At 45.8% G+C, this 25,510-nt stretch overlaps 1 protein-coding gene across 1 annotated transcript in view; it reads right to left on the reverse strand.

Annotated features, from left to right (window-relative positions):
* The window catches only part of LOC147885465 (calcium-transporting ATPase 10, plasma membrane-type-like), a 550,097-nt gene that overhangs the window by 393,596 nt on the left and 130,991 nt on the right, over nt 1-25,510 (reverse strand). Inside the window, exon 9 of the mRNA XM_087397042.1 lies at nt 25,225-25,391. Within this exon, the coding sequence (XP_087253168.1) occupies nt 25,225-25,391 (167 nt within the window). The remainder of the gene's footprint in view (nt 1-25,224; nt 25,392-25,510) is intronic.

The raw sequence follows: 25,510 nt of genomic DNA on the forward strand, positions 1-25,510 counted from the left end.
TAGTTTCTCATGCCATCTCATGGTGGTCAAGGATAAATCTATGGCTAGGTTCTCATGCTAGCAAGGGTTTCCTTGGGTGTAAGGTAAACAGAAAGGGATACAAACAGACCTTCCAATGGTTATCTCCCCTACATGTACATGCACACAATGTCTGTAGGAGGTACCATGGAACAAACATACACATGGCCTACATCATAAGGTGACCAGAGGTGTTTACAAAAACACACAACACACAATAATTTATTTTCATTCATTTTGGAGGACTATCCAGGCTGAGTACCTTGACATAAAAAGAGTGATCTGGAGCATACATAGAGATGATTTAAAATGCATAATCTTCATGGGATGCCTCATCTTGTGGAGGCAAATTCACTGTAAGTAGATTTGCATTTTCTGTCTTTGCTTTGTCTCTGCAGAACTTCTCACTATGGTTGTTTTTGCCACAGTGCTTACATGGATTAACTTTGAAGCAGTCCTTTGAAAGGTGATTTGTCTTTCCACAGTGATTGCAAGGAGAGTACTTGCCCTTCTGGAATTTCATAACATAAGCAGTGCCATTGCCTTTCCTTAACTCCATGTGTCTTTCTTCTTCTTGGAGAGCTGAGATAATGCCTTCAAGGTTTGGATTTGGAAGATTCTTCAAAGTTACAATGTGATCAAAGCTTTCAGGCATACTCTTAAGTAGTACTGCCATAGCATCATCAGGGGTGATAGGAGAGTTGATAGAAGCTAACTGAGTCATAAGACTCCGCATATAGTTGACATGGGCAGCTAAAGTAGTATCACTTGCCATCTTTAATTCAAAGAAAGAGATTTTAAGTGATAGTTTAGAAATATGAGAGCTTGCACCAAAAATCAAATCTAGCTTCTGCCATGCTTCCGATGGAGACTCCAAGTCAGATATATGATGTATGTAATCATCACCCAAAGCTAAAGCAATTATACCATATGCTTTTTCTTCTCTTGCTGGATCCCTTGCCGGTCGTGTCGGAGCTGAAGATTCCCCAGCATTTGAGGCCGTAGAAGAAGCGGTAGGAGAAGGTTTGACAAGTCCCCATAAGTTCTCCCGCATTAATGCAAATTTTACCTTCATTTGCCATGTATGGAACCCCTTTCCATTGAACTTCTCAAGATTATATAAAGTAGCCATGAGAGGGTCTAACCCAGATATTGGGCAGTGTCTATCTCTCTTACAAGGCAAAAAGAACTGCAATACTTCCAAAGTATAGCCACTTGTTGTAGCAAATAGTAGTGACTAGTTTTCAAACAATGATGCTACTTTTTATATGCTTCATAGAAGTGGATGAAATAACCACTTTCCAATCACAACCAGGTCTAGCAAGTCAAAACAAAACTGAATCAACACTTGTAATGAAGTTATTAAAAACTTCAAAATACCAGAAATGCTAGAGTAGCATTTTATGTAGCATCTTTTCAAAAGCATGTAAAAACTGTCAAAACTAGAGAGCTGAACTTGGAGGGCTCATAGCACACTCTTCAAAGCAAAAGAAAGGGGGCTTTCTGAGGCAAAAGAAAGCTGATATACCACAGTAGATCCTCTGGGAAGAAGAGGCGAAAAAACGCATCAGGTCGCCTTCACCTTCTTGAACAAAGTCGACTGGTTTTTCTCTGTTTTCTCCTTCAATATGCAGCCATTGCTGCTCAGATTTCAGCACAAGGTAGCTCTAGGTATGTAGAAGCTTGCCCTGGAAGGAATTAAGAAAAGACAGAGCAGGTGCAGAGAAAACGCAGAAGAGAAAATCAACGACTTTTCTGCAATGGCGACCAGTAGCGCGGGTTTTTCTCCAATTGCTTGCAGCCCGAAGTTCGCCCTAACAAGAGGGATCTACAGCAGAAAGGGTGTGGGAAATGGTTGAGGATTGAAGGAGAAAAAGCTCAAGCAAAATTTTTGGAGAAGAGGGAGAGATGGTGAAGAAGAAGAAGAAGAAGATGATGATGATGTGGCAAAAATGGGCTCAAGGGGGATGAAATGGCTCTGATACCATGTTGGAACACTGAAAGGAAAGAGTAGAGTGGACACAAAATCAGAATACTTGCTTTACTTGCTTGTAGAATGAAGAAGAGTGAGGTCCTTAAGTAGGCACCTCATACATGCTCACTGACATCACTGATGACTTCAGAGCTCCACAATCATCTCCTCAATCTGCTCCTAGATTCTCTCAATCATCCTATGTGGCTTTTCACCACCTAACTGTGCTTGTGGGCACCTAACTGTGCCTCTAGCACTCACACATAGAAACATAAGGTGTGCCTGAGGCATACACCTTGAGATATCCCAACAGTGGAATGACAGTATATTGGATGATCTTAGCAGACCACTTGATGCTTCACTCTACATGTAGTGGTCCAGATGGGAGAGGGAACCTGCCTCATCTCTGGGGTCATGGAAAGCTTTCCTGAGGCTTCCAGAGGATACTAAATCTCAATTCACAGGGCATCTCAGAGGAAGTGCAGGGAGGATCTTGCAAATTGAGGCAACCGTTCCAGTGGATTGGGTAGACACAGATGATATGCCACTCACTTGCTCCACTTGGGCAGGTACTTTTACGAGAGGCGGTATTCCTCTTCAGGTTTTAGCCTTTCGAGATGCATATGAGGATGGTTTGGTTTTTAGTGTACATGATGGTGGCAGATTGTTCAGGTCCACAGAGGACATCTTGCTTGAGTCTTCCTTTCAGCCTATCAGTGTTGTACGTCTTTTGGTGCAGGGATCAGATTCGGTTCCTTGTCCCAGACCCCCGGCTTCTCTCCAGTGGATCTTGGAGACTTTGTCTCTATGGGGGAGTTCCCATTACGTATTTGCAGTGGGACCCTAGAGAGTGGGAGTGGATTGACACAGGGCATCAAGAGAAGAGCATCCCCTTCTTTCGCTACACGGCCAAATGCGGGAGTACATCATGCCATGCATGAGAAAAAAAACCAGGTCAAAATGAGCTAACAAAAATCCAAGATGGAGGCTGAAAATCCTACCTCGACCCTGAAGGAGGCTTGGAGAAGAAAGGAGATCCTCACTAAACTTTGAAAAAAGTACCTCTCTTGGCAGTAGTAGCTACTTTGGAGGATCCCTGCATGCTCTCCCAAATGGCCACCAATGTGTGTATAGTATCAGTCCATATACTAGCCATAGACTGGGAGGGGTGAACCTGGGAACACTCCATCGCCTTCGTACATCTGGCCCTCCAAATATGCCAAGCTGCAATGCTGGCCAAAATCTCCCAAGATGTGTCCACCGAGCCATGAGCACCTCTGAAAGGAGTGAAGGGAACATCCTAGAGAGAACAAGACTCCATAGAGTGTCGTATAATGAAGGTTGAGTCAGAGTCATGTCCCTCAAAAAACACATGAGGGCTAGTAAGAGATAACCATGCCACTGATCTCCAAGTCATGAAAAAGGGTGCTCTATAAAATATGCTAAAAATCCTAGCAACACCCTTCCAAATTGCCCTCGCTTGTTTGCACTCCCAGAGGCAATGATGAACTAACTCAACTATTGCGTTGCATCGAGAACAAGTAGGGTTACCCACAAGCCTGGATCTCCACAGGTTCACTACAATCCCTCCATGCATAGAAAGCCAAAAGAAGAGAGTGCTCTTTCTATTCCCGAGGAATTTCGAGAGCCTCCTTCAAAAAAAATTATGCATCTGTGCAGAAATCCGAAAACTATCCCAATGAGGAGCTCTAGAGGGCCTCCAACCTCTATTGCTAAGCTGAAATCTTTTGGTATTTATGACTTGTAATCAAAGAAGGGTATTCTCTTCTCTTGGTGCCCTTCATCAATCCACTCCCACTCCCCTGGGTCCCACTGCAAGAAGCTGATGGGGGAACCACCATATAACCATAGTCTCCAAGGCCCAAGTGCGAGGAGAACAGGATCAGGATCAAGATACCACTGAGAGTCCTTGCCCCACTTTGTGTAACCTGCAATCCTAATAGGCTGGAAGGAAACCTCCATAAGAATATCATTTGAAGATATAAGAAGTGTGCCTCAAGTGCATCATGCAAGGCAATAATCTGTAAAGGAATACCCGTCCCCGTAAAAGCTCCCAACAAGGTGGACTCTTCTGTGATAGGCATGTCATATGTATCTATCCACTATGCTGGTATGGCTTCATCTATCTGCTACATCTTGACTATACTCCCTTTAAGGTGAAGAGTATACGATCCTATGGAAGCTTCCTAAAAGCCTTCCAGGCACCTACTGTGGAAGCAGGTGCCCTTTCCCATCTTGACCGCTACATATAATGTGACACTCCTAGTGATCTTCCATGCTCATCCAAAATAGAGTCATTCCACATGACTAAATGCCTGTCTATTCCTCTGCAAGAACAAGGTGGAGCTCTCCGAAGAGTGCCTCTAAATTTGCCCCAAGCTTTCGGAATGGCAGCCACAAGAAAAGCTTCCACAGAAGGCTGCTCATAGACCTCGCTGCTCTAGCTGCCTGCCATCACCATCCCGCCCCTAGCCTTCCATCCTCCTTGCCGCCTCACCTCAGCCACCGCCTCCTCTCCACCCCTAGCCTCCTCCCCGTCCTCCGCCTCTCCTTGACCCTCTGCCCCCACCTCCGCTGCCGCTCCACCCTGTCTCCTCTCCGCCCCTCCTCCCGACACCCTTCTGCCTCCTCACCATCCCTCCCCGCCTTCGCATGTCCTCTCGCCTTCCGCTCCACCTCCCCGCTTGCTCGCCCTCCCGCCCTCCCCTCCCGACTCCACCTCCCTCTTCCCCCACCTTCTATTCATTGCCCTCTCTCCTCTTCACACCTTCACCCCCACCTCCTTTGTTGCCCCCTCCCGCCTCCTCTCCGTCCCCCCGTGCTTCCTAGCCCTCCGCCTCCCTTCTGCCCTCTCCCTTACCCCTCCCCCCCAGCTGCTTCTCCGTCTTGCCCCCTCTGCTTCTCCTTTTCATCCCCCTTCTTTGCCCCCGCCCTCCCACATTGTCCATTCCCCCTCGCCCCACCTCCCCCCCTTTTTCCCTTCCATTCTTCACGAGCAACAGCAAGAACATTTGTGTTTGTCATAAGGAAGAAGATCTTGGTGGTGACCGTTGCACACTTACCTGCATGAGATTTAAGACCTAACCACAGATTTTTACAACCAGCTCTTTCAGATGGAGAGGATGACCCCAGCTAGTCTTGTGGCTTAGGATGTAGTTTGGGATCATGTTCCGATAGTAGCCTCATAGGATTTATGCAGCAGACTAGAGGATCCTTTCACAGATGAGGAGATTTGGGAAGCCCTCAAGGCTCTCCCAACCCAGAAGTGTTCGAGTGAGGATGGCTTGAATCCGGCCTTCTTTCATAACTTCTGGGAGATTATCTCCACCCCTTTCCGTTTAGCTTGCCAGGAGATATTTGACACTGGCTCCCTCCCTGAGTCCTTGAGTAGTGGGTGGATTTGTTTGATCCCAAAAGGTGAAGATAGGTTAGACATTCGACATTGGAGACCGATCACTCTCCTTGATACTGCATACAAGATCCTCGCCAAGGTCTTGAGCTTGCGGTTACTGCCCCATCTTATCGACATCATTCACGACACACAGAGTGGGTTCGTCGAGGAGCACAACATCCTAGACAACATCTTCACATTCTGGGAGGCAGTGGATTAGTCCAAGGAGGACGCACAGCCACCGCTGGCCGTCCTTCTCTTGGATTTTGAGAAGGCCTACAACAGGGTGGAGTGGTCCTTCCTGGAGGGTGCTATGCGGGGATTGGGTTTCTCAGACAAATGTGTCACAAGAGTTTCTGCACTTTATGTGGGGAGCTCTAGTCAGATGCTTATCGGAGGACAAACGGGCGATGCCTTTCCTCTCTCTTGCTCGGTCTGCCAAGGCTGCCCACTTGCTCCCTTCCTCTTCTTGTTTGTGGCGAAGGCTTTGGGCTATTACTTGAGATCACAGGTGGCTGGCCTCACAGGGTTGAGGCTCCCAATCAGACAGAGGAGGAGGAGCTGCTTGACTTAGAGTTTGCAGATGACACGGCCTTGTATGTTGAGGGCACCACAGTGAGTCTGGAGAGAGTCAAGGGCACCCTAGCTATCTACTGCAAGGACTCTGGTGCACGAATAAACTGGACAAAATCCATAGGTTTCTTCATAGGCTTTGAGGAGACACAGGAGATTCATGAGTGGGGGAGTGACTTTGGCTTCCATTGACAACTGCCATTCATTAGACCCCATCTTCTCACATATAGATGCTAAGGCGCTACTGTTGAGATATCGAGCTCCACTCGCGATATGCCAGGGTGACTGTTGTGCATTTATGTCACCGACTTGTTAGCTGCAGATGCGGTTCGTACACCGCCCACGAATAATAGCTGGATGACAGCTATCCTTATCTACACTAGTTCGTGGCTCAGTTAGTATGCCACCTTAGTTAGTTGAGTTTGGTTTGAGACCCACATATAGGGTTCTTCTATTTCTTTGTACTAGAGTTCTTTTGGCTTTCACAACTAAGAAGAGGAAAACTGTTTTCAGCCTCCACCTTTGTGTGTATTCCCCCATTGTGATTGTGAGAAAGCCTCAAGTGAGACTCCTTCCCTCTCTCCCACTATCTTCACATGGTATCAGAGCCTTGCTTGTGGTAAGGAGCTCAAAAAAAAGCAAGCCAAGTTCGTGGTGTCCTGGTAAGAGGACCAGTGTTGCTTTCCTATTTTGAGTTTGGGAGCAAATCTCTGCAGGTAGCACAGCCAGAAGTGCAAGAGTGCACTGTCTCAGATTGAGACGCCCTTCGCGGTGTGGCGAGAGGGCATTATATGCTGCGGGCCCGGGCAAAGCCCTTTGTGACTTTATTTTTCTGATTCGAGGTCATTTCGGGGCCCGTTTTGGAGGCGGAAGTTCTCCGCAGGCACTCAGAAAAAGGCCCTGTTTTTGCTGTGCAACCATTGTTCTGCAGGTCGGTGAAAAGTTGCCGCAGAAATTGCATCGTATGCCTGTGTGCAGAGATATTTGGAGTTGCAGATTCATGCTTGTTGCCTGTTGATGCAAAATCGTCACTAGGAGATGACTGTGTGGTGAAATACCACTTTCGTCAATTTTGCAGTTCTGCCCGTGTGAGGCAAAAGCTGTGTTTTTTGCAGTGACAGAATATTTTGCAGTGTTCTGTAATGGCATCTGATTCTCTTTCACAGATTGTCACTGAAAAGCTTGACAAGAACAACTTCCAGGCAAGGAAGTTTAGAATGACGAATTTCTTGATGGGAAAAGGCTATTGGGAGTTCATTACAGGAAATGAAGAAGAACCTGTTCTTCCTAATGTTCCCAGCCAACAGGAAATGCAGGCATTCAAAGGATGGCATGAGAGAGCCAGGAAAGTTATGTACTGGCTGTCTATCAGTATTTCGGACTCCATGATTGTGCATATTCAGGATGCGAATACGCCAAAGGAGGCATGGGATACTTTGGCAAAAATGTACAGCACAAATACGCAAGCCAGGAAAATGCAACTCAAACAGGAGTTGCACAATGTGCAGAGAGAAAATTTGAGCATAAATGACTACCACATGAAAGTGAAGAAAATTGCAGATGCACTTGCTTCCATTGGGTCGCCAGTGGATGATGACGATTTGGTCTCTGTGACCTTGAATGGTCTAGGAAAGGATTATGCACAGTTCCGGACATCCATTGCCGTCCGAAAAATTTCCTGATTTTGAGGAGTTGATTGCTCTTCTAATTTCCGAAGAGCAGAGAAATGGTGGTGCATCTTCTTCAGCGGGAACTTCAAAAGAAACTATCTTCTACTCAAATGCTGGCAGAGGTAGAGGCAGAGGTAGAGGAGGCCGATCTGCAGGCCGTGGTAGAAATTAGAATATGCAGCAAACGCAAGAAAACCAGTCCTATGCAGGAGGACGTGGTAACTCTAGAGGCAGGGGGAGCCAAAGAGGCCGTGGTGGATGGCAGAGAGGCCAAAATGCAAACAGCAATGTTGAATGCTACTATTGTGGCAAAATGGGTCATATGGCTAAGGACTGCTATAAAAAGCAGAATGACATTATGACTGGAAAATTGCAGCAAGGCAATTATGCATCTTCTAGTAGGCAGGGTGATGACAGAAATGAGCATCTATTTATGGTGCAGCATATGACCAATTCTGTGACAGAAGAACGAAATGATGGGTGGTATGTTGACTCAGGTGCGTCAAACCACATGACAGGTCATGCAGAATGGATGCAAGATGCAAGGAAAATGGAAAAACCAGGATTTGTGAAGACTGGTGATGATACTGCACATCCTATTGTGCAGATTGGCAAAATTCCTTTGTCTATGCAGGATGGGAAAAAGAAATACTTGTCTGATGTATTTCATGTCCCGAACATCACCAAGAATCTGGTTTCTGTTGGTCAGATGGTTGAGCAGGGCTTGCAGGTCAGATTTAATCCTCATGGATGCTTTGTTGAGGATATGAAAAATAATGGTCGCTTGATAGCAAAAGGAAAGAAGAAGGGCAGGATGTTTACTTTGGATGCGGACATGCCTGAATTGAGTGCAGCAATGTTTGCACATGGGACCGATGTAGTTGCAGATATTGATATCTGGCACAAACGCATTGGTCATGTTAATATACAGCGACTTAAATCAATGCAAGCCCAAAATATTGTTGCAGGATTGCCTAAATTCAAGGTTGCAGAAATGCACAAGGTTTGTGAAGCCTGTCAATTTGGGAAACAGGTAAGGAAATCTTTTCTTAGGCATGTTCAAGAGAGTAAAAAGCCATTGGAATTAATCCACTCTGATGTGTGGACTACAAAAGCTGCATCTATTGGAGGCTGTCACTATTTTGTCACATTTATTGATGACTTCAGCAGAAAACTGTGGGTGTATTTTATGAAAAAGAAAAGTGAAGTGTTTGGGTACTTCAAAGCTTTCAAAGCTATGGTTGAAAAAGAAACAGGCCTGCAAATAAAATGCCTAAGGTCAGATGGAGGGGGAGAGTACCTCTTAAATGAGTTTGCAAGGTTCTTGCAGGAGCATGGTATAAAGCAGCAATATTCATGCAGCCATACCCCACAGCAAAATGGAATTGCAGAAAGAAAAAACAAGCATATTGGAGAGGTATCTCGGGCTATGCTAAATGAAAAAGATCTACCAAATTATTATTGGGCTGAAGCAGTTGCTACAGCAGTCTATATAATGAACAGGACTCCCACTGCAGCAATACATGGCATGACGCCAGAGGAGATGTATACTGGTAGGAAACCAGATATTTCTCATCTGAAGATTTTTGGTTGCATTGCCTATGTCCATGTGCCAGATGAGTTGAGGTCCAAGTTGGATCCAAAAGCTGAGAAGTGCATCTTTATTGGTTATTCTCTGCAGCAGAAAGGGTATAGATGCTATAACCCTTCTACACGTAAGTTCACAGTGAGCAGAGATGTTGTTTTTGATGAGATGAGCAACTGGTATAAACTAGTAAATGTGATGATTGATGTAGATGCACAAAATGGTAATGCTGCACAGAATGCACAGCAGCAATCACAAAATATCAGTGGACCTGGAGTGTCCTCTACCAGTGGTTCACATACTTCGCCATGGACAGGCAGATTGAGATTAGGAGAATCCCCTCAAAGCAATGCAGAGTGTGGTACGCAGCAGGTATCACGAAAAGGAAAAGAGAAGGTAGATCAGCCCATGTTTGATGTGAATGCAGGTCACTCTTGTGTGGATGGTGAATCCAGTGGCTCAGAACATAGCATTGATGATGAGTTGGGTATTCCTTCTGTTGTTACGCCTGGAGTAAGGAAGACCAGGGATGTTTTGAGAGCACCTGGAAGTGAGCCTATTTTGCACAGGTCTACCAGGGTTAGGTATCCTGTGGATAGGCTGAAATATGATGGATTTACAACCATTCACTATGCCTATATGGTCAAAGTGATACAGGAACCAGAACCCACTTCTTTTGAGCAAGCCATGGGAAATGAAAAATGGGAGAAAGCCATGGATGAAGAAATGGATGCCTTGGATGCTAATGCTACATGGGAATTGGTGCCTTTGCCTAAAGGCAAGAATGCAATTGGCTGTAAATGGGTTTATAAGATCAAGCACAATGCAGATGGTCCTGTGAATAGATACAAGGCAAGATTAGTTATCAAGGGGTATGCACAGACATATGGCATTGATTATGAAGAAACTTTCAGCCCGGTTGCAAGGATGGCAACCGTAAGAGCAGCCATTGCTATGGCTGCATCAAAGGGATGGTCTTTACATCAGATGGATGTAAAGAATGCCTTCCTGCATGGTGATTTGCAAGAAGAGGTCTTTATGGAACAGCCAGCAGGTTATGTTCATGCTACTCATCCTTTGCAGGTTGAAGAAAGCCTTGTATGGCTTGAAGCAAGCACCTAGAGCATGGTCTGACAAGATAGGACAGTATCTTGTCACTATTGGCTTTCAGATTTCCAAGGTAGATTTCTCACTCTATGTGAGAAAAATAGAGAAAGGGATTATGCTGCTAGTCATTTATGTTGATGATTTGATCATCACAGGTGATAGTGATGAAGATATCCTTCATGTGAAAATGCTATTGAGGCAGAAGTTTGAGATGAAGGATTTGGGAGAGCTACGTTATTTCTTGGGCATTGAGGTGATTAGATCACCAAGTGGGATACAGCTCTTGCAGAGGCAGTATGGATTGGACATGCTGTCCAAATATGGGATGACAGGCTGTAAGCCTATTTCAGTTCCTTTGGAGCAGAATGTGAAGCTGAGCGCAGATGCAGGTGAGCTTCTGGAAGACCCTACTATGTACAGACGCATAGTAGGAAGTTTGATTTACATGACTATTACCAGGCCAGATTTGAGCTATGCTGTTGGGTTGGTAAGTTAGTTTATGCAGGCTCGAAGGAAACCGCATTTGGATGCGGCTAGACGCATACTTAGGTATGTGAAGTCCACATTGCAGTATGGACTATTTTATGAGGCTGGGGTTCAGATACAGTTGCATGGATACACTGATGCTGATTGGGCTGGTAGTATTTCTTATAGGCGATCTACCAGTGGATATGTGTTCTCTTTTGGGAGTGCTGCAGTCACTTGGAATAGCAAGAAACAGCCTACAGTTGCCTTGTCGAGCACAGAGGCTGAGTACAGAGGTGCAGCAATGGCTGCATGTGAGGTAGCTTGGTTGCATAAGCTACTCTATGATATGCATCAGTCTACAGATGGGCCGGTTGTCATTTTATTGTGACAACATGAGTAGTATACATTTGGCAAAGAACCCAGTTTTTCATGCCAGAACAAAGCACATTGAGGTGCATTATCAGTATGTGCGGGAGAAGGTTTTACTAGGTCTTATTGATCTAGTTTATGTCAGCACAGAGGATCAGGTAGCTGACATATTCACGAAAGCACTGGGCGCAGAGAAGCTGCGCAAGTTCAGAGACCTACTTGGTGTGCAGGAATTGGGATTGAGCTCGAGGGGGAGTGTTGAGATATCGAGCTCCACTCGCGAGATATGCCAGGGTGACTGTTGTGCATTTATGTCACCGACTTGTTAGCTGGAGATGCGGTTGGTACACCGCCCACGAATAATAGCTGGATGACAGCTATCCTTATCTACACTAGTTCGTGGCTCAGTTAGTATGCCACCTTAGTTAGTTGAGTTTGGTTTGAGACCCACATATAGGGTTCTTCTATTTCTTTGTACTAGAGTTCTTTTGGCTTTCACAACTAAGAAGAGGAAAACTATTTTCAGCCTCCACCTTTGTGTGTATTCCCCCATTGTGATTGTGAGAAAGCCTCAAGTGAGACTCCTTCCCTCTCTCCCACTATCTTCACAGCTACAGGTAGATCCTCCACTCCCACATGAAGAACCAATCAATCTAGAGATGCCATTCTTTATGGCTGACCTCGAGTGGGATAATGCACCTGAAGAAGGTACCCATACCAATGATGACATAGATTTTCCTTGGGACCTTGAAACAGAGGCTGAGAATGCTGAAATTGAAGGTCAAATCTTTGATAATGACTTAGCCATTTCGAGCTCCCAAAAGTTGAACCTCCAAAGTTGAATAATAGCAGAAGATCCCGCAAGAAAGCTGAAGGAGGAAATCGCAGAAAAGCCAAGAGCACTTCAATGAATTCGAACGAGTCCAATCAAGGATCGTCAAATTGTACCTTGAAGATGAAACTAAACTCAAAGCACTCCTAATGGAATACCATGACTGCCTAGCATGGTCATACAAAGAGATGAAAGAAATTTCACCAGAAGTGGTAGTACACACGATACCTATAAGGGAAGGTGCTCACCCTAATGTATGTGGACCTTATCGCACAAATCCTAAATATGGCACCATGGTTTATGACGAGCTGGAAAAACTCCTAGATGCCGGATTCATCTACGAGATAGAGTATATTGATTGGGTTTCGCCCATTGTCATTGTGCCTAAACGCAAGAAGAAGCTCAGAATATGAGTAAATTAAAAAATGTGAATGCCGCCACAATTAGGGATCACTATCCCCTACCTTTCACTAAAACAGTGTTGGAAAAGGTGGCAGGCTCCGAAATATATAGCTTCTTGGATGGCTTCAGTGGCTATAACCAAGTGCAAATTGCTCCTAAAGACCAATCAAAGACAGCATTTGCTACAGAATGGGGTATTTTTACATATAGAGTCATGCCATTCGGCCTTTGTAATGCCCTGGCCACATTCCAACGAGTCATGTTCACAGCCTTCAAGTCATTTTTTAATAAGTTTTTAGAGGTGTGTTTTCCTTGTTCAGCATGTTGCAACTACTTATCCGCTGGGCCTATCTCTCCCCAGATAAACTGTATTGTGAGGTTTTTCGTGTAGATGTAGAATCTTAATCTGGGTCTGATCCTTTGTTTTTCCACTGTTCTTCGCAGATCTTTATCTAATTATGGTTTGGTTGGCCAGATACCGCTCAAAATTAATAACCTCACTGGGCTCGTTACTATGTAGGCTAAAGTGTCGTTGGAGTCTTTCTTTTTTGATGCACAAGCAGACCAGAGGCCATTTTTTCTCAAAATTTGCTTCGTTTTCTCAGTTTAGATAGGAACATGTTGGGTCTGCTTCCAGATTTTAGCTACAACCTCATACCCTTTCTTTGGATCCTTGATCCTGCATTGGTTATCCTGAAATTCGACCAACATATGTTGATCATGGGCAATGTTTGAAACTGAAATTAGATTTTGCCTCAAATCTGGAACATACCAAACATCTTGGATATACTTAACTTTCCCATTATCAACCTAAATGGGAATGTGCCCAACTCCGATGATGTCTTGAGAAGCATCATTGGCACATGTAACCTATCTGCCATGAACAGGTGTGATGCTCTCAAACCACTCCTGGGGAGGAGTCATGTGCTTAGTATCACCACTGCCGATATACCATGTATCACTTGCAACAAGCGAAGCATCCCTTGATTGATTTTCAGCGTTCAAATCCGCCTTGGCATCCATCTTCTCACTAAATGCAGTAAACACAAAATCTCTATCACCTTGGGCAAGATGAGCTTCACCATGTGCATCTGAAGCACGAGTTTCAGTGGGAGCACCAAAATTACTGCTAGAGCTGTCCCTTTGCCTTTTCTTTTCATTGGCAATCCTTTTCTGACACTCTGTGATGTAATGCCCTGGCTTCTTGCAATAGTTGCATTTGTCCTTTTTCTGATTTTTTCTTGAACTGCTTGCGTTCCTCTCCTTGGGCTGAGTTGTATGGCTGTGTTTTCGCTCAAAATTTTTCTGAAATTTGCTCTTTCCAACCATGGCAAGTGCTTGCTCACCCTAACGAGAGGCTTTGGCAAAATTTGAGCATCTCTCCTCTTCCTACAACAAAACCCCAACTAACTCATCGAACGAGAGTGGAGCTGCCCTAAGAACAATGGTCAATGAAGTGACGAATGTGCCATATGAGGGTACTAAGCTATCTTGAGTTGATTTGTCAAGGCAATGGCCCTTGCCTCATTCTTAACATGATACATGTTTGCCAATCTTTCCCATGCTGCTTTTGCATCCTTGCACGACTTGATAGTCGTCATAATATGCCTCTTCACATTTGTGGCAATCAAAAACATCGCTTGGACATTGCAACAGTCAAACTTCTTTTGCTCCTTTGTCGATGCTATGAGACTAGTAGGAGGGGCTATAGCAGTCTGCTGTGTGTGCCTGTAGTATGCTGACCCGAAGAAGCTGTGATGGATGTAGATGAGCCTGCTGGCCTCAGCTCATCCCCACTAACAATATCCCACAAGCCCTTACCAACCAAGATGTTCTTAAGCATCAATGACCAGAAGGCATAGTTTGGTCCATCCAGCTTGTCACCTTCGAACAAATTGCCAAAACTTTCAGAAAGAGGCGACATGATGCAAAATGGGATACCCATAAGCTACAAATGTACCTGCAAAAAGAACTGCAAGTCCCAAAAGTGCAACTAGATGCAAATGTGCCTGCAAATCCCAAACAAATGCTTGCTGCAAATGCAAAGTACGACTGGCTGCTCTGAAATGGCACTGACTCCACAATGCAATCACTGCAAAAATGACATAAACCAATCACTGCACTCTACTGCAATCTAAAGTGCAATCCCAAACTGAAAATGCTCAACCCAAGTATGAAATAGTGCACCCACGAGTGCTCAAATGCATCCAACGGAGCTCAAAGACATCCACAATGGTAGAGTAATTGCAAATGCACCCAACAATGCAGAGTATCTGTAAATGCACCTGAGAGTGCAAGAGTATGGGCTGCAAAAACAGTCCCAAATCAAAATACACACCTAAAAGTGCACCATGGCCTGAACCACCTGCAAAACAGTCCACTGATTGTGTGGGCAAGCTAGATATGACAAAGGAGGTGAAGTGAGCTGTTTGGAGCTGAATGAAGCTGTCGGGAGTACTTCTGAATACACTACACATGTAGGGAAGAGCCTGGAGGAGTATGGAGACGCCTGGAGCTGCTGGAACACACCCAAGAGAGGCTGGCATTGAAAAGAGTCCAGATCTGAGCAAGAATTCCGAAAAACAGCCAAAAACTACTCAAAATCACCTTCCAACAAGTCGTACGGACTCTCAGCACTGTCATGCAATTGTACAGATAGATCTGTATGGACAAAAAAGCCAAAAAAAAAATCTCTTGGAATCGTGCGGGACAAGTTTGTTTGTATGCGGGCACCTCAGAAACTTTGAAAAACGTCGAAATCAGACCTCAAAAGGTCAAAAAACAGCCGCTGGACTATTGGAGCTATCTCAAATGAAAGCTAGAGAGCTGAATGTGAGAACCAAGAACATGCACAGGAGCACCAAGCTTGCGGGTGTCTGAAAGCAAGCGTGGGAATGGGCACTAGAGACGGAAGCGCTCTGATACCAAATGTAGGAACAAAGTGGAGACAGGTTGTGAACACAAGTGAGCAAGAGTGCACACCCAAGAAAGCTTCGCTAGAAATGTTCAAATGAAACAATACAAGTACTTGGTATATATAGTACCCAAGTACTATTGGTCAACCATAAGGTTGACTTTATGCCTACAACACCATATCTTTGTAATGTCTTACAATTTTGAGAGTCACTACGTGAGTGCTCCATCTAGCTACCCCATGGACTTCACCGACACATCTTTTGGGGCATTCCTGCCTAGCGCTTCTTCGACATCCTCATCATCTCGTAGGGATGTGCACATGTGTGCAGTGGCTACTTGGAGGACATCTCTTATCATAAGAAATCTATTTTTTAATTCTTACGACTTGATGTATTTTGGGGTCCTCTGTGCTAGGTAGTCCCCCTAAAATTATATGTATTGAGTCTTTGGTTTTCATTGAGTCTAAAGGTCCTCTACCTTGGATAGTCCTTCTAAAAAGATGTATTGGTTTATCTTTTTTTTTTTCCCAAGAAAGAGACTTCTATTAAGTAAGAGAAAACACCCGCGAGAGCAAGCTCAAAGCGGAATACATCATGAAATCAATCATGAGGTTAAATAAACCCCCTCAAAGTGAGGTGGAAAATAACCAAGGCCGAGGCCAAAAGTACCACCTCAACCCTTTAGGAGTCTCAGAGAAGAAAGGAGAATCCTTCCATTCCCTGAAGAAAGAAGCCCTCCTGCACGGGAGTCTCCCTGCATACTCATCCATACGACCATCAAGGTTTGTAGGATGTCTGTCGAGATACTAGCCAATGTGTGCAAGGGATGAACCTGAGTTCCCTCCAATGCCTCTGTGCATCTGGCTCTCCAGATATGCTAGGCTACTATGCTCGCTAGAATCTCCCAAGAGGCATCCACAGAGGCATGCATAGCTGCAAAAGGAAGGTGTGGTATTACATCCAAAGAACAGGACTCAACCTGATGACGTCAAATTGAAATGGCCCGAGAGGAGTCAAGTCTCTCATAGAATACCTGAGGCCCTGTAAGAGAAAGCCAAGCCATTGAGCCCCATGTCATAAAGAATGGGGAGTGGGCAAAGTGACTGAAAATCTTGGCTACCCCCATACAAATCATCCTCACCTGTCTACAATCCCATAAGCAATGCTGAATAGTCTCCAAAGCAGAGAGGCAACGAGGGCAAGTAGGGTTGGCTCTAGAACCTGGATCTCCAAAGGTTCAATGCAATCCCACCATGGATAGAAAGCCAAAAGAAAAGAGTGATCTTTCTATTCCTGTGGGATTTCCAGAGTCTCTTCCAGAAGCACCTCTCCAAATCCGCAGTGATATCAAATGTCTCCCAATGAGGAACTTTGGAAGGTCCCCAACCTCTACTACTGAGCTGGAATCTCCTGGCATTACTGACCGTGTAATGAAAGAAGGGGATGCTCTTCTCTTCATGCCGTGCGTCAATCCACTCTCACTCTCCAGGGTCCCACTACAACTACCTAATGGGAACTCCCCGTAGAGCCAAAGCCTCCAAGATCCGTTGGAGAGAAGCCGGGGGTTTGGGTCGAGGAACCACTCTGAATCTGATCCCTGCACCAAAAGACCTACAACCCTGATAGGCTGAAAAGCAGACTCAAGCAAGATGTCCTCTGTGGACATGAGAAATCTGCCACCATGATGCATACTAAAAACCAAACCATCCTCATGTGCATCTCGAAAGGCCAAAACCTGAAGAGGAACACCGCCTCTCATAAAAGTACCTACCCAAGTGGAGCAAGTGAGTGGCATATCATTTGTGTCTACCCAATCTGGTGGAAGGGCTGCCTCAATTCGCAAGATCCTTTTCAGCCTATCAGGGTCGTAGGCCTTTTGATGCAGGGATCATGGTTCTTAGACCCTGACCCCCAGTTACTCTCCACCGGGTCTTGGAGACTTTGGCTCTATGGAGGAGTTCCCATCAGGTATTTACAGTGGGACCCCGGAGAGTGGGAGTGGATTGACGCGGGACATTGAGAGAAGACCATCCCCTTCTTTCGTTACACGGTTAGTAATGCCAGGAGATTTCAGCTCAGTAGTAGAGGCTGGAGACCCTCCAGAGTTCCTCATTGGGAGACTTTTGGTATTACTGCGGATCAGCAGAGGTACTTCTGGAGGAGGCTCTGGAAATCCCGCAGAAATAGAAAGATCACTATCTTCTTTTGGCTTTCTATTCATGGAGGGATTGCAATGAACCTTTGGAGGTCCAGATTCGGAGCCGACCCTACTTGCCCTCGTTGCCTTTCTGCTTCGGAGTCTATTCAGCATTGCTTATGGGATTGCAGACAGGCGAGATTGATTTGGATGGGGATAGCCAGGATCTTCAGTCACTTTGCCCATTCCCCACTCTTTATGACTTGGGGCTCAGTGGCTTGGCTTTCTCTTACAGGACCTCAGGTTTTCTATGAGGGACTTGACTCCTCCCGGGCCATTTCGGTTCGACGTCATCGGGTTGAGCTCTGCTCGTTGGATGTGGTTCCACACCGTCCTTTTACAGCTGTACATGCCTCTGTGGATACTTCTTGGGAGATTATAGCGAGCATAGCAGCCTGGCATATCTGGAGATCCAGATGCACAGAGGCTATGGAGGGTACTCAGGTTCATCCCTCGCACACATTGGCTAGTATCTGGACAGACATCGTACACACTCTGATGGCCGTATGGACGGGTATGCAGGGGGACTCCCGTGCAGCCTCAGCTAGGAGGGCTTCTTTCTTCAGGGAATGGAAGGATTCTCCTTTCTTCTCTGAATCTACTACAGGGTTGAGATGGCACTTTCAGCCTCAGCCTTGGTTTCTTTCCACCTCACTTTGAGGGGGTTTTTTATTATCCTCATGATTTCATGATGTATTCCGCTTTGAGCTTGCTCTCGTGGGTTTTTGTTCTTACTTAATAGAAGTCTTTTTCATGGAAAAAAAAAAAAAATTTGCAAGATCCTCCCTGCACTCCCTCTGAGATGTCTTGTCAACTTAGATTTGGTCTCCTCTGGAAGCCTTCAGAAAGCTTTCCATGACCCCAATGATGAGGCGGGTCCCCTCTCCCACTTGGACCACTGCATGTAGAGTGAGGCACCAAGTGGTTTTCCATGATCATCCAATATACTGTCATTCCACATGATCGGTTGCCTGTCAATCTCTTCATGAGGGAAAGGGGGAATCCTCCAAAGAGTGCTCCTAAAACTGGCCCATGCTTTCAGTATGGCAACCATGAGAGGGGACGAAGGTGATCTGAGGTGTGCTGTGGTGAAAATCCACATAATACTACTCATCCAGTCTCCTCCTGAAGAAGGTGTGCATGTCTGTATGTTGCTAATTAAAAAGGCCTTCCACAGCTCCTGCCTTGGCATAAGTCCCCGTACCACCATCTTGCAGAGTAAAGCTTTGCATTGTAAGTCTGGATCAATAACATTGAGACCCCCTTCCTGTCTGGAGGATGAGGGTCTCCCAAGCCACCCTGGCTAACGCATCTGCTGTGCCATCAAGCCCACTTCAAAGAAAATTTCTGATCGGTCTTCTAAGCTGAGTGATGCAGTCCCTAGAATGGCACCAGCAAGAATAAACAAACCAGGCCGCGGTTGACCCACCACAACTCTAGAGGCAAGATCCAGCTTGGATGAGCTCCAAAAAAGGAGCTTTCTCCTGATGCTCTCCAACACGGGAGCAAACTGCTACGTGGAAGAAATATCCAAGACGACCTGGCAGCCCAAATACTTGACTGGCACACCCCTCTGAACCCAAGTGAATCCTATGTCAAGCCCCCAAACTGGAGTGTCCTAATCACTAATCCAAAAGCCATTGGATTTATGCCAATTTATCTGTGCCCCCGCCGCCAATAAAAATAAATCCAGTGCTGTTCTGAAAGAAGTGAGCGTTTGTGGTGTGGCATGCAAGTAAACTGATGTGCCATCTGCCAACTTACTGTCAAGTAGCTCCTCTTCTTTTTTGATGGGAAGTCTTAGCCCAAAGATGTCAGCTTCAGATCTAACATAGATATCATACCTTCAGCCATGGACAACAAAAGAAAAGGAGCAAGGGGGCATCCCTGACAGATTGATATGGAAATCTGAAATCTCACACACCTTACCCCACCAATAAGTACCTGGCTATGGGCTGATATGTACAAAGAGGAAACACCTATGATCCAAGCATCAATAAAGCCAAAACGTAAAATGGTGCCCTTCAAAAAACCCCAATCTACTCTATCATAAGCTTTCTCAAAATCCAAGAGTAGAATGGCTAGATTCTGGCCGCTCTGCATGGCCCACTCTGAAGCTTCCCAAAAAGAGAAAATGTTATAAAAAATGCTTCTGCCATGCACAAATCCCGTCTGAGTATCGTGAATAAGATCTGGGAGAAGGGGTTGCAATCGGAGGCTGATTACTTTGGCCAGAATCTTGTAACATGTCCTCTGAAGTGTGATAGACCTCCACTAGGACACTAAATTTCTGCAAACTCCTTTTGTGATAAAATGGATGAGACCCTCTGTGAGTGACCCGGGCATCTCGCCATAGTCCCAAATTCCCTACAGGGATGAAGTAATGTAGTCTCCAATCATATCCAAAAATTCAATGAAGAAAGAAGGGGTGAGGCCATCCAAACTTGGGAACTTGCCCTTTGAAGGCCTGAAAGTGCAGTCTTGAACTCTGTGTTGGTGAAAGGTGCATCAAGCAAAACATGCATATCCGTTTTCACCAACAAAGGGATGCTTTGCCAAATAACCTGTCTAGCATCCTCTCTATCCCGTGTGTCAAGATCAGCAGTAAGAAGGGCGGCATAAAAATCTGAAGCTATGCGCATGACATCATCCGGATTTGTCTGTAAAACCTCATGTGAGTAAATAAGCTAGGATACACTCTCTCTACTATGTCTATGGCCAAGAGTAGAGAATAAGTGTTTATTGACTCTGCCACCCATCTGAACCCAGAAGGACTCCCATGCATGAAAGGCATACTTTGCTCTCTGATCAAGCAATATCTGTTCATGACCCCTTGGGCCAAGAGTAGAGAAAAAGTGTTTATTGACTCTACCACCCATATGAACCCAGAAGCTCCCGTGCATGAAAGGCATACTCTGCTCTCTGATCAAGCAATATTTGCTGATGAGCCCTTGCTGCAGCAAGGCGCTCCTGAATCCAAGCATCTGAAGGCCGTTTCTGCTCTTCCCTTTACAAAGCTACCAACTACTAGCAAACACCAATCTCACGTCTGAGAATATCTCGTCTCCTGGTACAAGCAACTGAGTGGTAGAAGTCGCTAATACCAAAAAGAGCAATAGCTACATGTGATAAAAATGGCTGCCCCCCACCCTGCACATGAGAAACCCATATCTACAAGGCTACCTCTGTAAGGTCCTCCTCTGTGTACAAGGCATCTAGATTCCTGATGCTGGCAAACAAGCCTCTCAAGTGAGGCTCTAAGATAGCCAGCACAACATGAAAGTGGTTTGAAGTGGAAACCCTAGTAGCAATACAAACCGATCCACCTCTGTCTAGTGCCTAATCATCTACATAGAATCTGTCAATGCATGCATAAATAGGCATCTGCTCCCTCCTATTCCACCAAGAGAACAGGAGGGACTATGGCTGAATAAGAAAGGGATCATCCAACCAAGTATCTCTGCCACAATAGTGAAAAAGGAAGTCATCCCAAGCTGCTCTCTCCAAAGAGTGAAGTCCTCCTTCTCTACCCCCTTTTTTGTCTGACGGTAACTCAGCCATGTTAAAGTCACCTCGAATCACTCATGAATCTGCAATGGGGGCCCAGGAGAGCAAATCCTTCTATGTCCTTCTTGAGCTGCTGTAGCGTGGAGGTGGAGTAGGATTATATCCATCGCCAATCAAGGTGAGGAGGCCGACTCGGACACTTTTTTTTTTCCCAAAAAAGAGACTTCTATTAAGTAAGAAAGAAACCCGCTAGAGCAAGCTCTGTGAGGAAATACACCATGCTAGGCATGTAATAATAACACCTCAGAGGAATGAGGTAGAAAGAGACCAAGCTCTGTGCGGAAATACACCATGCTAGGCATGTAATAATAACACCTCAGAGGAATGAGTTAGAATGAGGCTGAAAATGCCATCTCAACCTTGTAGAAGTCTCAGCAAAGAAGGGAGAGTCTCTCCAATCTCTGAGAAAAGTAACTCTCCTAGAGGAGGCTGCTCGAGATGATCCGTGCATGGTCGCCCAAATGGCCATCAGAGTATGTATCGTATCTATCCAAGTACTGGCCAAGATTTGAGAAGGGTGAACCTGAGAACCCTCCAAAGCCTCAGTGCATCTGGCTCTCCAAACGTGCTATGCTACAATGCTAGCTAGGGTCTCCCATGGAGAGTCGACCAAGGAGTGAGCAGCCCTAAAAAGAGTGGTCGGAACATCCTCTAGAGAGCACGACTCCACAAGGTGTCATCGGATGTGAAGAGCCCAAGAGGAGTCAAGTCTCTCAAAAAATACCTGGGGCCCTGAAAGTATAAGACAAGCCACTGATCCCCAGGTCATATAGAAAGGTAGGCAAACAAAAGTGCTGAAAAGTCTTGCAATCCCCTTCCATATGATTCTCGCCTGTCTGCAATCCCATAGGCAGTGCGGTATTGTCTCCAAAGCAGAAAGGCAGCGAGGGCAAGAAGGGTCAGCTCCGAACTTGGATCTCCAATGGTTCACTGCTATCCCACCATGAATAGACTCGAACACTTTTGAGGCTCCGTCCGCTCCAAATAACGCTGCGGGAGAAAGGGGGGACAAGAAAAAGGAAAAAGAATGCGGAGGTAAGGGAGCGGGGTAGAGGGAGGGATGAGGCAGGAGCGGGGGGAGGGAGCGGGGTAGAGGGAGCGGGGGAGCAAGGAAGGGGGAGTGGGCTGAGAGGGGAGGGGGCAGCTAAGTGGGAGAGGAGAGAAGGGAGTAGAGGAGAGGGAGGTAGAGGCGGGGGGGTAGAGGCGGGGGTAGGGAGCGGGTAGAGGAGAGGGGTGTAGAGGCGGGGGGAAGGATAGAGGCGGGGGAAGGGTAGGGGGAGGGTAGAGGCGGGGGAAAGGGTAGAGGCATGGTTTTCCTATTTGGTGTGGGCCTTCCTAACATGTCCTATTATGAAGCCAAGGGGAGATGTACTGTGGGAGCCATGTATTAGCTTTGATAGGTTTAGAGGGGGATGTATTTTTGGAGCCATGTTTTTTTTTTTTCATGAAAAAGACTTCTATTAAGTAAGAACAAAAACCCGTGAGAGCAAGCTCAAAGCGGAATACATCACTCTGAGGGGTTTTTTATTTATCCTCGTGGGAGCCATGTATTGGCCTTGATAGGTCTCGTTATCAGGCCCGAGTTCCAAGATGATGGTGCATGCCTAGACCTATGAGTTGGTCATGTAGCCATGATATAACGTGAGCCTCTGAGCATGTTGAGTCTCAAGGCATGAGAGTGCTTAAATCAACCTCTGAACACACTCAGAATTTAGCCTATGAGTTACATAGGGTGCAGAGTTTGATGACCCTCATTGTTATGTTCTATTCTTGGTTCCATTCCAGTATTGGAATATGAAGCCAAAGTGAGTCTAAAATGAGTGTTCTAGGTGTGGTTTTATAGTCTAGTGAGTCCTAGACATGCCACGCATCATATTGGGAGATATCCCATAAACCTTGTGACTTTCTAGAGTCTAGTGGCACACTATATCGTGTTGTACTTGTCTATTGTCTATTACATCAGTCAACATCAAGCTATCTACATGTGAGTATTTTAGTTATCATTGCCTAGCACTTGTTCTATCATTTTCTTTCCATTTTGCCTTTCCATTATGCTTTCCATATTTCCATTCCGTTCCTAGTTAGCTTGGCATTCTCCTACCACCATGTCTCTTGAGAGCCCTCTTGGGCAAGTTGGTTGCTCGCGGCCTCACCCCAGGTGAAGACACTTGGAAGCTCCTCTTGCAGCGAGGGCTTCTTAGGAACACCCCATGCATTGGGGGACAGTGACAACATTCACACAGATGGATGTTCTCAGAGGGCCCCCTTATGGGGAAGGGTTTCGAGACTAGTAGGGGGCCTCATTCGTGATTAGCCAAGATGTAGAGAGGATTTCGAGCATCAGTCCCTTGTTTGGCACCCTAAGATCAGAGATCAGGAGGGGCATATACTCAGGCAACAGACTCACATTAGTTAGGCACAATGGGACAATGGACCAGCCGGCTCCTTTGGCAGATGGAGTAGACTTTTAAAGGTGAGGCTTTGCACCTTAGCGTATTTGTGAGGGGCAAGGCAGCAGATGAGAGAGATTGACCTAGCCATCCCTGATCTTGGTGGGGGGGACTTTGCGTGTGGATGGACAGCAGATAGTTGGGTCACTTTTTTTAGGCTGGTATCCCCTTGAGGAGGAGGATGCAGTGAGGCAGGACGCAGCCCAATTTTTTTCATGTAGGACTTGGAGGCCTACTTCGGGCACTCACTGAGACAGACCTAGAGATGGATGGGAGTCTGGATGGGATTCATTGGCAGATGATCATAGTGGTGGGACGCTTGGGGAAGGATTGGCACATTGATCCTCCCAGTATCTCAGAGCAAGATGCCCCAGGTGGCACCTCTGGATTTGGGAGGGTAGGCCCTTCAGGGAAGTCCAGTGAAATCCGAGAGAGTGATTGTGGCCCTCCAAGGGCGGCCATGTGGAGCCGGTGGACGAGGTGCCCTTTTTTTCCTACACCACATGGATTGGTAGGAGGTTTCAGATGGACTCTTTGATGTGGACCTCTTCGAGCGATAGGCATTGGGTGACCCAGACAATGCACCAGGAGGCTCGTTCCAAGTTTTGGAACCAGTTATGGTCCAGTTTGTGGCCGAGGAAGATCTCCTACTTCTTCTAGCTAGCCGCCCACGGAGGCTTGCCCATCAGCCGGTGGTTGGAGCAGATGCGGGTGGATGGGCAGTGTCATTGTTGCTCTATTGGTTTCCTTGGGACGATCCCTCACTGCCTCTAGAGCTGTCATAATGCAGCGAGGATTTGGATGGGAGCCTTCAGGATTATGACCCGTATGAGAGCCTTCAGAGGGACTACACATGGGGGATGGTGACCTGGTTGAGTGATGGAGGACACACGTTCCAGATTGATGAGATCTATCAAGCTTACCGGATTCAGGGTGAGAATTCAGAGGATAGTGCTCCATGAGGCGGGTCCCCTTGATAGTCTCGTTCCTCCTCCGGAGGAGGAGGACAGCGTATGGGAGATAGTAGCCAGTATTACTTCGTGGGTGGAACATTTGGGTTGCTCGCTGCAGTCTAGTGATGGGTGAGCATTCGGTTCCACCCTCGGCTACCTTGGTCGCCATTTGATAGGAAATCATCTACACCCTCCACTCCACCTTGGAGCGTGGGACCCCAAGCTCTAAGGCGACTGTTGTGAGGCACGATCGATTCCACAAGGCTTGGCCTGCAAGAGTTTTTTACACTTTCACTACGCGAGGGATTTGCTGGTTATATAGTGCCCCCACCTGGCTATTATCCCTAGTCAAATATCCCCTAGGCAATGAGCTGGGTTTCTCTAGAACAGGCCGGTTTTTCCTTTCAGCCTTTTCTGGTTCTTTTGCATACTTAGCACCTTCGGGACTGTTGTTTTGTATGAAGTCTTTCAAGCATTAATAGAAGGTTATTTTCTTTGAAAAAAAAAAAAGAAGTCATTCCTCAATGAGAAAGATTTCTTGCAACCTATTTTCATCTTAGTTGATGATCCCTTAAATAGGTCCTTTTACCACAAAAGAACTTTGCACAAACACAAAATGATTCTTATTTAAAGAATTAGGATTTAACAATTCTAGAATTAAATTGTGCTTAATAATGAGTCAAATTTCTAATGATTATCATGTTAGAAATTTCAAGCCATATATATCTCCTTACCGGATCAGCAGGATCACAAAGACACAAAATGCAACTGTCATGCCAATTTTTCCTATGGTTTCAGCAAGGTGGTTTAGTCGCACTTGTAGAGGAGTCTCTTCCTCGTTGTCCACTGAGAGTGTCGCCATCACCTTGCCCCATTCTGTATTCATACCAACAGCAGTAATCTGTTGCAAAACAGAGAGTGAAAGATCTAGAAAATTTTGAGCAGAATTTAAACCTTGGGCTTGTCAATTCTATTAACACATCACATTTGCTATCCACCCAAAATCAGATTTTATGGGGC

Source organism: Dipteris shenzhenensis, chromosome 25, assembly GCF_047967505.1.
Source record: "Dipteris shenzhenensis isolate YYH24624 ecotype China chromosome 25, Dip_SZ_1.0, whole genome shotgun sequence".
Lineage (NCBI taxonomy): Eukaryota > Viridiplantae > Streptophyta > Polypodiopsida > Gleicheniales > Dipteridaceae > Dipteris > Dipteris shenzhenensis.